At 41.5% G+C, this 12,629-nt stretch overlaps 1 protein-coding gene across 1 annotated transcript in view; it reads left to right on the top strand.

Annotated features, from left to right (window-relative positions):
- Positions 1–12,629, top strand: part of LOC133459715 (cell adhesion molecule DSCAML1-like) — a 69,767-nt gene that overhangs the window by 52,875 nt on the left and 4,263 nt on the right. The window contains 14 exon segments of the mRNA XM_061739935.1: positions 664–803; positions 3,170–3,323; positions 3,918–4,035; positions 5,074–5,237; positions 5,337–5,435; positions 6,444–6,632; positions 7,417–7,704; positions 7,806–7,961; positions 8,082–8,112; positions 8,667–8,785; positions 8,870–9,022; positions 9,108–9,117; positions 9,119–9,297; positions 10,704–11,015. Coding sequence (XP_061595919.1) covers positions 664–803; positions 3,170–3,323; positions 3,918–4,035; positions 5,074–5,237; positions 5,337–5,435; positions 6,444–6,632; positions 7,417–7,704; positions 7,806–7,961; positions 8,082–8,112; positions 8,667–8,785; positions 8,870–9,022; positions 9,108–9,117; positions 9,119–9,297; positions 10,704–11,015 — 2,112 coding nt within the window.

The following is a 12,629-nucleotide window of genomic DNA, read 5'->3' as shown; positions in this document are numbered from 1 at the left end:
CCTTCCTTCCTTCCTTCCTTCCTTCCTTCCTTCCTTCCTTCCTTCCTTCCTTCCTTCCTTCCTTCCTTCCTTCCTTCCTTCTTTTTTCCCTTCCTTCCTTCTTTCCTCCTGCTCTCTCCTTCCTTCTTCCCTTCCTCTTTTCTCCCTTCCTTCCTCCTTTCCTTGTTTTCTCCCTTCCTTCTCCCCTTTCCTTCCTTCCTTCCTTCCTTCCTTGCTTTCTTCCTTCCTTCCTTCCTTGCTTTTCTTCCTTATTTTTTCCCTTCTTTCCTCCTGCTCTCTCCTTCCTTCTTCCTTTCCTCTTTCCTTCCTTCCTTCCTTCCTTCCTTCCTTCCTTCCTTCCTTCCTTCCTTCCTTCCTTCCTTCCTTCCTTCCTTCCTTCCTTCCTTCCTTCCTTCCTTCCTTCCTTCCTTCCTTCCTTCCTTCCTTCCTTCCTTCCTTCCTTCCTTCCTTCCTTCCTTCCTTCATGTACGTTGTGCGTGGATTTAACGCAGAACCATAAATCAGCTTTGCACAAAAACTTCTTCAACGGGAATTTATCGTTTTTACCGCGAGATGACAAATTCTTATCGTGAGGAATTCTTTTGACGGTTTATCGTGAACGGTAAAATATCGCCCATTCCTAGTGCACGCCCACGAGTGCTGATGTTGGTCTGTGTTTTTCAGTTCCGGGTCCTCCGGCGGGCATCAAGGCCGTCCCCTCGTCTCCCAGCAGCGTGGTCGTGTCCTGGCTGCCGCCGCTCAAACCCAACGGCGTCATCCGCAAGTACACCATCTACTGCTCCAGCCCGGGATCCGGACAGCCGGTAAGGCCCTCCTTCGTCCTCCGTCCTCCCGACGGCTCTGTGAAAACGGTTTCTGCTACTGAAGGAGCCAGTAACTTGATAAGAATCAAAATAAATAAATCCTGAAGTGGGATTAATGACATTAACTGAACCGGTGTCGGGGAAATCTCTGCGCATGTCTCTTTTTTTCAATCTGTTTGCACCATTGCTTTATTTCCTGCCCTCCCAGATGAACAGATGAGGTTGTCTTGGCAACGTGATGAGACGTAGATATGCAAATGAGGACCCAAGAACAAGCTCACACATGCACACTGCACCATCAGAAATACACGGAGAAGCGCGGTCACGTTTCAGCATCCCCTATTTATACATGCATGTGCAGCATTTCCAGCCCCGGTTGGATCGTACACACGGACGCCTCGCGCCGAAGTCTGATATAGAGACGGAATCTCACTTTCTTATTCGCAAATACTCCTCCCTTCCGGTGCATGAGTGCCATGCAAATGAGCACTGGTGGAGAACGGGTGGTGGAGGAGGATGGGGGGGGTAGAAAAACAGACACACCATTAGAGGTGGGGAGACACGGAGAGGAAGTGATAGAAAGAGAGAGCGATGAGGGAGACGGGCAGGTTAGAAGGGAGGAGTAGAGGAGGGTATCAGTCACATCTAGATGAGGGTGCTTTTGTTCGTCTTTTCATTATCTCCCTGTATCACTCCCTGGATCACCACAACACCGCCACGGTGCTGGAGGAATGTTCACCCCCCCCCCCCAACGAACACAGCCTCCCCCCTCTCTCCCTCCATCCTCTCCTCTTCACCGAGCAACGCAGGGAGGGATGGAAGGAGAGGAAGGAAAATTGAAGATGAACACAGAGATGAACAGATTAAGGAGGATCATCCTGAGATGCAGCGCTGCTTCTGTGAACAGGCCGGCATGTTTTAGGGGTTGTTCTGCATTTGTTTTCCCCCAAAATACTTAATAATACTGAGAAAGCTTGTTTTTAAATTATATGTTTTACTTTTATCCCTTTAAACTCTATTATCTGTCTTATCTGTTTTTGAAAACATTTGATTCTGTATTTGTCCTACAAAAAGCTCAATGACAATATTCAACTATTCAACAAAAAAATGGATTTGCTGATAAAAAATATTACTTTAAAGATTTCTAAGCACTGCACACTTTCAATGAATTTTAAAATATAACATTTATTGTTTTTTTTAGCTAAAGAAATGTTGGCAGATCTGATGTTGAAATTGTTAAAGCGGTTCAGTAACGTCATCATCACTCCTTCATTACAGTGAAACTGTAACTGAAATCTTAGTCTCAGAATAAAGACTGTTTAAATTATTATTAATATTATTAAAATAATATGGAATCTATAATTTGGTCACTGGAAACATGTACTTTACATTATTATTTTCAAAGATGTATATTTATTTTCAAGTCTTACAAACAGAAAACACAGGATCCTGGATCTTTTAAACCTAAACTGAATGAAATCCTTATTAATATCCTTAGAAACATTTGTGTGTCTCCTTGAAAACAGTTAAACAAAAAATCTGTACTTGCTTCTGAGGAGGTCACTCGAAATACTGATTTTTTTTTTTTTTTTTTAAGTTCACATTTTGTGTGTAAATAACGGCCGCAGGTTTTTTTCTCTGGCTGGTTTCAAGATGATTAATAACAGAAAAATGATTGTCCAACCGACTGATGGGCCTTCCTTTAATATCACTGTATTTATGTTTGCATCCTACGAAAGACACAAAATTCCCTCTGGGAATTAATAAAGTATTTTGAATTTGAATTTAAATAATAAAGTCTAGTGGTGCCTTTTATTAATAATAATAATAATAATAATAAAGTAGTCTACATATTAATCATTATACATTTATTAAGACACTACATACATAAAATTAAATGAAAAAAAATCCCTATGATCATAAAAAAGTGGTAAATAGAAACTTGGAGATAAAAAGATGGAAATTATGTTTTTTGCAGACATTTAAACACTTGGACATCACCAACGGTATAAAATGGGTCTTTTTTTAGTAGATTTGGAACCTTTTTTTCTATGTTATAAAAGGCAAAATTCAGGTTTAGAGGGCATCATAAATAATACCGGCGCTCAGGTTCGCTGCAGTGGTTTTAAGAGGCCGCTACTGAGCATGTCGAACCAAACACTTGAAATAAATCATTTTAATACATATTATTATCATCTTCTACTATGACATACATCAGTATAGTGTTAATGTTGAATTGGTATGTGATTTGTGTAACATGTAGCGTTTCTAAATGCTCTCAGTGCCTGGTGCAGCTGCCAGCAGGCCTGTCTGGTTGCTGAGTTTTCAGAGCCCGCTAACGTGCGGTGGCGTGCTCTCTTTCGCAGGCGCCCAGCGAGTACGAGGCCAACCCGGGGATGCTCTCCTACCGTATCACGCATCTCACCCGCGGTAAACAATACCACATCTGGGCTGCTGCTGTGACGACCGCTGGCCGAGGCAACATCAGCGCAAAGGTCACAGTGGAACCTGCTGGGAAAGGTGGGTCCTCCGGGCGGGCCTGCAGCCGTGGAGGAGGGGGGTGGGGGGGGATTTGTGCAAAGGTTACGAGGAGAGCTCTCTTAAGACAGCTATGAGCCGCCAACATGATCTCCCGCGCACGGATCGCTTTCATCGCTCCCTGTCCTCCCTTCTTCTTCAGTCCATACTCCCCGCTATTGATTGACAGCTGTAGTATTGATTGAGTCATGGCTGTGTTGCGAGAAACAGTGTTGTTAATTATGTGGTGATGAACAGGGCCTATCTAGTAAAATGACCCCTGGGGAGAGAGGTAGCGGGCGAGAATCGATAGAGGGGAGGATCTATGGACAAAAGATAGACTGAAAATAAGAGGTTTGAGGAGGGGCCGTGTTAAAACCCTCTACTGCCTCTGATTCCTCCGGCGGCGAGGAAAGTCCTCCCCTCAGGCTGTTCTGGCCACTTATACAACAAACAGCTGGCTCCGACACTCGGCCTGAAGTAGGACGAAGGAAAACCTGACAAAGGAAGAGAACTTAATCGTATACCAGCATATATAAAGTACAAAGAGCGTTTGTCAAAAACATTAAGTTCAGTGTGTTTTCTGGTTACGTGCAGTCCCAGCTAAGATCCTGTCCTTCGGGGGCACGGTGACCACACCCTGGATGAAGGAGGTGCGTCTGCCCTGCAGTTCAGTCGGAGAACCGGCCCCCACCATCAAATGGACCAAAGACAGGTCAGAACTCCTTGATTTGTTGGTTTGTTTTATTTAGGATCCCCCACTAGCATTAGCAACAGCATCAGGAAGGATCCTGGGGTTCGACATACACACAAATTAACACTTACGGTAATACATAACAGATATACATTATACATGACAAACAAAACAATAATAGACACAACTCCCTTAGTCACAAACAACACAGAGGATAAAACTAAATCACCATCATTCTCAGACATAAATACATAGAAATGAAATCAAATAAAACACCTTCATAAAGGTGAATGAAAGAGGGATGTGTTAACTATAAATATTACTATATACATTGTTCCTGGATTTGCAGGCATTGTGGCCATGAAATGCATCTGCATTTCATGGCCACAATGTGTGTGAATTTAGGTGAGGTGAACTGTAGAAAATGTTTTATTATAATTTGATATAGGTCTTTTTTTCATTTTTTTGGTTCAAATGTTGAGACAGGAGGAAGCCTTAAAAAAAATAATCTGTCAAGTTGTTATTGAGAAACGGGTGGGATTAAATAAGTTTTCTTCTTCCCACTCCCTTTCGAGTGTTGACGAATTAATTTGTATTTTGAACCTGCACCTGAAAAACCTGATAAAAGGTATTTATTTAATTTTATGTTGCACGCAGGTAACTTATGTTATGTTTATTGCTCGAAATAAAATATGAATTGATAAACAATACCTGCCTGAAATTACCTTATCTTAGAATTCTTGACCACTTTTCACCTTTATTGTGATAGGGTTTACGCTACCTGTAATTCTATTCAAACTTCATTCTACTCCTTTCCAAATGTCAAATCATAATTCATTACATTTTAAAAGATATTGTTTCAACTGAATCTTAAACCAATCTTTGCTACCTACATGAGAAATATGAACTGGTATGGAGTTCCAGCCAACCATGGCTCTGTAAAAAAAAGTTCTCTGTTCTCTGATTACCTTTAATAATGAGCAGCCTTGGAGGAAAACTCTGGTTTATTTCAGGACGTTAACGTCTCCGTTAACGTGTGTCTTTCCTTTCTTGGGTCAGCGAGGACTCTGCCATGCCCGTGACAGCAGACAGTCAGCGGCTGATTTTATCCAACGGCACGCTGGTGCTGCGCTCGGTCAAAGCGGAGGATTCTGGGTACTACACCTGTACGGCTACGAACACGCTTGGCTTCGACACCATCATAGTGAACCTCGTGGTGCAAGGTGAGAAGAAACCAGCGTCGTTAGAGGGACTACCCTCTTGATTTTGTTGTCTTTTCCCGTTGTCTTTCGTTGATTCACCGTCTGTCTCCGCTCTTCCAGTTCCTCCTGACCAGCCTCGTTTGACCGTCTCCACCACCTCCACCTCTTCTATCACCCTGGCCTGGATCCCTGGAGACAACGGAGGAAGCTCCATCAGAGGTATGCAGGGTATGGCAAGGTATGGCAGCCGCCACACCTCGGCTTCAAGGGAAAATGTAAATGTTTGTTTTTTTAATACATTTATGGAATTACTCTGTGTCTATTTGTATTGATTATTCTATTACTTAATACATATAGAATAACTACAAATGCAAATCAGAACATGATCGATTTCACTAGTTATTATACACTGCAAAAACTCAAAATCTTAACAAAAATATTTGTCTTATTTCTAGTTAAAATGTCTAATTTTTAGTCAAAAAAAATCTCATTACATTTAGGACAAGACTCAAAAACAACCATTTTCACCTGTTTCAAGTAGATTTTCATTTAAAATAAGTGGAAAAATCTGCCAGTGGAACAAGATTTTTTTGCTTGTAATGAGAAGATAAATCTTGTCCCACTGGCAGATTTTTCTACTTATTTCAAGTGAAAATTTACTTGAAACAGGTGAACATGGTCAAATAACAAGTTATTTTTCTGGTGATGACTCTTGTTTTAAGTGTAATGAGATTTTTTGACTAAAAATGAGACATTTTAACTAGAAATAAGACAAATATTCCTGGTAAGATTTTGAGTTTTTGCAGTGACCGAGACTGCATTTGAAAAAGTTCCAATTTTTTTGACCAAACAGATAAGCTACATAGCAGACTTGTGTGATGAGTATTTGCTGGACGTGTTGATTGATACTCTAGTTAAGTTCTGTGACTCGTAACCTTGCCATACCTTAGCTTGGACTGAATTGACGCCACTGGAGGTATGCACCTGAGGAAGTCCTTGCCACCCAATATTGACCCCCAAAAAGATTTAATGGCTGACGTTTTCCTCTACCAAGTTGTATAACGAGCTTCTGATTATTATTTATTAGTGTATTATTCAAAAAGAAGCCAAACTTGAGGCGTCTGCAGCAAATCGCAGCTGACTGTCGCCACCTGGCGGCTGCCCGACGCCACTGCAGCTGTGAGCCGTCAGCGGTGAACTTGAGCTTGTCGTTCTGTTTGACTGCAGGATTTGTGCTGCAGTATTCAGTGGACAACACCGAGGAGTGGAGGGATGTGTTCATCAGCTCCAGCGAGCGCTCCTTCAGGCTGGACAATCTCCGGTGCGGAACGTGGTACAAGGTCAAGCTGGCCGCCAAGAACAGCGTGGGTTCTGGGCGGATCAGCGAGATCATCGAGGCCAAGACGCATGGCAGAGGTCAGGGCACACAAGTAGCTCTCTCTTGTTGGATGATCAGAAATAAACCCCAAATGGCTTGACCTTTATAACAGCATATATATGTTTGATGTAGAGGCAGTACTGGAGTTGAGGGGGGATGAGGGGGGATGGCATCCCCCCCTGAAATAAAAACGATCAAAATCATCCCCCCAGTAAAACTGCCATCCCCCTTTTCCATCCCTTATGTAATTTCATCAATGAATGTGGTTTTACTGCTATTTCAACATTTAGAGTCATAACCAGAAAAATAATTTATTTGACAATTTTCACCTGTTTCAAGTAAATTTTCCCTTGAAATAAGTAGAAAAATCTGCCAGTGGGACAAGATTTATCTTCTCATTACAAGCATAAAAATTGTTTTTTCCAGTGATGAGTCTTGTTTTAAGTGTAATAAGATTGTTTTTACTAAAATGAGACATTTTAACTAGAAACTAAATTTGACTTATCCTGTAAACGCATATTGATAAGTTCAGAAAACTGCTGCTATGTCATTCCTGCAGTATTTCTGCAGGTGTTTTGGTCAGTGCTATTATTTGTAATATATTATATTATTTGTAATCAGCACAAATTATTTGTCCGTATATGATAAAATCCACCATCCCCCCTGATTTTTTTTTACAACTCGAGTACTGTGTAGAGGGAATTTCTGATGTGATTTACATGAATCGGTACATATCAAAATCAATAATAAAGTACAATTTAAAACTCATTTGTTGTTCACAGATGATGCAAATCTTTCTAACCCTCTTCTGTCCATCTCCAGAGCCGGTGTTCAACAAGGACCAGCCGCTGCTCACCCACATCAACTCCACCCACGCGGGGCTCAACCTGCAGGGCTGGACCAGCGGCGGCTGCCCCATCACCGACCTCATGCTGGACTTCAGGCCCAAGGGCACGTGGGCCTGGCAGAGCCTCAAGGCCAACTCCACCAACCAGCTCTTCCTCAGCGAGCTGCGCGAGGCCACGTGGTACGAGCTCAAAATGAAGGCCTGCAACAGCGCCGGCTGCGGCAACCAGAGTTCCCAGTTTGCAACCACAGACTACGACGGCAGTGAGTCTATCTTACACATCCATCTTCTCTCAACTCTTCTCTTCATTTTTCTGAGTCTCAACCATCTTTTTTGTTTTCTTTTGCACGTCAACTCTTATCAGGTACGATCCCTCCAATCAAATCTGCCCGCGGAGAGGGGGATGACGTGAAGAAGCTGTTCTCCATCGGCTCGCCTGTCATCCTGGTCACCCTGGGTGTCGCCCTGCTCTTTATTATCCGCAAGAAGCGCAAGGAGAAGAGGCTTAAGCGGCTCAGAGGTGCGAGCGAGAGACACCCGTAACATTTGTGTTGATGGATTATTATGATGCAGAGTGACATGTTGCAAAGCTTATCCCCCGAGTCAGCAGTAATCTAATCAAGACATTACCTTCTTGTAGATGCTAAGAGCCTGGCGGAGATGCTTATCAGGTAAGAGGCGGCACGCTTGATCTCTTATAGAGCTGTGTCTATGTTTGTGATGTTTATAGGAAGCAACGTTTAACATCAGTCAGCATAGGGCTGGGCGATTTTGGACAAAAATAAAATCCCGATTTTTTTCTCTGAAAACCCGATTTTCGATTTCGATTTCGGTTTTTTTTGGTAAAACTACAAAAGACAATGGAATAAAATGTTTCAAATATTTTATCTTTATTATTATTTTATTTATTAAGAAAAATAGCAAACAAATTTCCCTATTGGGAATGAAGTGCAATTGAAAGATACTGTAAATCCTCCTTGAGTTTAGTAAAGTGACAACATTTACAATTTTCTTGACCAAACAAAGATGACTAGACGAGCTCTGTCTGTAATGCAGCCAGCTGCAAACAAGGAAAATCGATTTTCCGATTTTCCTTTTTTTAACATCGATTGTGATTAATAAATCCGATTTAGATTTAAAATCGATTAATCGCACAGCCCTAAGTCAGCATCTTTAATATTTACACATGCCTTATAAAGAAAATCTGCTTTTTTTCTGTGCGTAGCAAGAACAATCGCAGCATAGACACACCGGTGAAGGGCCCTCCTCAAGGACCAAGGCTGCACATTGACATCCCACGCGTCCAGCTGCTTATTGAGGACAAAGAAGGCATCAAACAGATAGGTACGTCACTGCCAACCAAACACAATCATCCACCTTTTGAGGTCCGTTCTTGCTCATGTGCCTCGGTCTGTGTGTCTTTGACAGGAGAGGACAAGGCCGCCGTCCCAGTGACGGACACGGAGTTCAGCCAGTCGGTGAATCCCCAGAACTTCTGCACAGGCGTGTCGCTGCATCACCAGGCTCTCATCCAGAACTCAGGACCTCTGATCGACATGTCGGACATCCGTCCCGGCACCAGTGAGTTGCTTTTTCCTTTTCAAATTAACGAACCGGTGTTTGTTCTCAGACTTCCCGCTGTTGATCTCTGTTGACCTTTTTCCAGACCCCGTCTCCAAAGTCGGCCCACAGCTCCAGAAACAGATACTCCAGCCAGTGGACGCTGAGCCGGCCGAGTCAGAGCCAGTCCACGGCCTCGGCGCGAACTCTGACCTCTGACTGGCGGACGATGGGCTCTCATGGCATCACGGCCACAGAGAGCGACAGCTACAGCGCCAGCCTGTCCCAGGACACAGGTAGCTCAGCCCCAGCCAGGACCGCTCAGGCCGTAGTAGAGCAGCACTCAAAACACACAAAATATCCATTTAAGGAAGAAAAAAAAAAGATATATTAAACTTCCTCCTCCTCCATTTTAAGCTGTTTTCAAAAACACTACACACGTACGACACAGTATGAGATGTGGTATCATACATCTAGATTAAAAGATATTCAAAGAATAGAGAATGTACATTTTTTATTTTAATCAAAAGAACTATACATTTTTTTTTTTAGTTTTATACTGTATTCCTGAAGTGGGTAACAAAATGTAACACAGATCTGAAAACATTGTACAGGAAGGACAGGTGGAGTCTAGTGTCTGACTTCACCCCCTAAAACCAGCTTTTATGAACAGAGCTACAACGACGTGGTTGAAAAAGGAGCTTTTGTACTGCGTCTTTGAATGAATACACGTTTAATTAATATCTCAAGATATTGTGTCACTTATAATAAAGGGATTATTATGTTTCCTTTAGTTTTGAAGACTGTGTCATTTACAGCAAACCTCAGATTCAGATTCAGACGACTTTATTAATCCCTTTGGGAGGCTCCCTCGGGGAAATTGACATCTCCATCTCACTCACTCAGCACTGTCATATACAAGAACCAAGAAAGGAGAAATAAAAACACTCCATAAACCAACACCCATATAAAAGATAAAAAAGAATTACCATATTTTCTGGACTATAAGCCGCACCTACATATAAGCCGCATCCGCTGTATTTTTTTAAAAATTATTAAAAAAAGATATACAAGCCGCACCTATTTAAAAAAAAAAAAGATATGTAAGCCGCAGATATTTATGTTGTTAGATTAGATATTTACTACATGTACAGAATGATTTTGAACTGTAAATGATGTACATGTTTGTGCCTAAATAGATCCGTGTCTTTTAACACGGCAACAACTTTGCTGATTAAAACGGGACAGGACCAAGAGAAAATAACCTGTATTTATTTATCTGTTCGAAATCTGCTTGTACCTACTTCTATCTGCTAAAGAAGAAGTAGCGTATTCTTCTTGCATTTATTTTGTCTTAGTTTTGATTCTAATTCCGGTTAGAGCTCCCCGAGCGGTGGAAGAAAAATCCACAGAATAGCTGCACCTTTGTATAAGCCGCACGGTTCAAAACCTATGAAAAAAGTAGCGGCTTATAGTCCAGAAAATACGGTATATGATGAAGATATTGCACAAAGTTATTGCACTGTCCTGGTTATTGTCCTTGCTCTACAAATACTAATATAGTTAAAAACAAAACAAATGAATGGTGAGCCAGAATCTGAGGCCAGAATCTGAAGCCCGTCTGACCCACAGGATATTTTCCATTTTGCAAGCAGCAGAAGAAAATGTTTCCTCAATCTCGTTTGCTTCTTATTTCTTCCAGATAAGGGTCGGAACAGCATGGTGTCGACCGAGAGTGCCTCTTCCACCTACGAGGAGCTGGCTCGCGCCTACGAGCACGCCAAGCTGGAGGAGCACCTGCAGCACGCCAAGTTCACCATCACAGAATGCTTCATCTCCGACAGCTCGTCCGACCAGATGACCACCGGTACCAACGACCCGGCAGACAGCATGACCTCCCTGAGCACGCCGTCTGAACCGGGCATCTGCCGCTTCACCGCCTCCCCACCCAAACCGCAGGACTACGACCGCGGCAAAAATGTGGCTGTGCCCATTCCCCACCGCGCCAACAAAAGTACGTGTTTCCTCTCTGAAACAACTAAAATACACGACATATTCTGCTCCTTCGGAGGAACCATCGCTAATATCTGACAGCTGAACCACAAGTAGGGATTTCATGTAGCCAGCGTTTATCGGTGCGTCTTTGTGGTGCATGCTGGGATGGAAATCATTCAAACATATGATACGATCAAGAGGACAAAGTGATGTGAGTTAATGTGGAATGTATTTTAAATATTTCATTATGAACTATTTTATCACATAAATATGTAAACCACACCTAAAACATGGGGATTACTGACATTAATGATAAAAGCTTAGTTATTATAATAACGTCTAGATATTGGTTAGGAGGACTTAAGAAGGAGTTAAAGATGGAGGATGTTTTATTATGACCAAATCTGGAGAATCAAATAAAAACTATTAAAGTTAAAGTTTGAATGTACAAAATTTCACACCTTGACACTTCCAGCTTGGTTTAAATCTGCTTATTCATGAAGTTGCAAGTGTTTCTTTCTCTAACTGACCAAACACAAATCAGAATCAGAGGTTGGGTTATTTCCAAGTAAGTTACCTTAAGGGGAACTTTTCCTTGTTGTATCAGTGCACCCTACAAATACACATGCAGATATAAATATACTCTGTAAATTCAAAACTGAAGTAGGATAAATAGCAGTGCAGAAACCGCAGTAATAAGACGCCTCTGTTAAAAGAAAGGCTCACATTGTGAGACGTAACTATCCATGAGCTGTTTTCAAGACTTCATTTGTGGCTTTGGTTCCTGTCCTAAGTTACTGTTGCTGAAGGATGGACAGAAGGAAACATTTCAAAATAAAATACCAAAAAACCCTTATTTTTTAAGTCTATCAAAATAAACTACAACATACAGCAGTTTCTGCTTGTATCAAAATCAAATACTGTATTTTTGAATCAAAAATAATTGTTAAAATACTTTCCGCAGGGGATTTGTATAGTAATCTTCTAGAGCCATGCCTCATTGAGACATGAATCTGATAAGATACTTTGATTATCACTGTGCCTATAAAGTTATAATAAGGAATTTTTTATCTTGATGTCACGACATGATTGTAAATTAAAAGAGGAATTAAAGGAGGACTGTTTCTGAAAACAACATTATTCCAACTTTATGGGCAACAGTGTACATATATATACAATTAAGCCACACATCAAATAAAAAAATTACCTTTTTAAGTTTTTTATTTGCTTTTTATAAAACAAATATATGCTTCCCAACATTGAAGAACTCCAACTCTGAAAAATGCTCGTAGTGTGCAGGGGTCCAATTTATCTATAGGTAAATGTCTGTCAATTCTGTTGACAACTGACATCATAAAGTAACACCTTTTCATTATATGCTCAGTACAAATATGTGTGTCCACGACCCCGTATAAATACAGACCCAGCTCAGCTCTCTGCTCGTTCTACTCCCTCACACCTTACCCCCAACATCATTATGAAATCTGCAGTTTTAAACATGCTTGTTAAAATATTGTTTTATCACTTTTATGTTCAGACAGCAATTTAAAATAAAGTCATCTTGAAGCACTTTACACAGAAATCACTCAGCTCGAAGTTAAATACAGTCCGGTAGGCAGAATTCAACCCAGTC

The sequence above is a fragment of the Cololabis saira genome, chromosome 14 (genome assembly GCF_033807715.1).
Source record: "Cololabis saira isolate AMF1-May2022 chromosome 14, fColSai1.1, whole genome shotgun sequence".
NCBI classification, from domain to species: Eukaryota; Metazoa; Chordata; class Actinopteri; order Beloniformes; family Belonidae; genus Cololabis; species Cololabis saira.
This window is presented reverse-complemented; position numbering and strand designations above follow the sequence as displayed.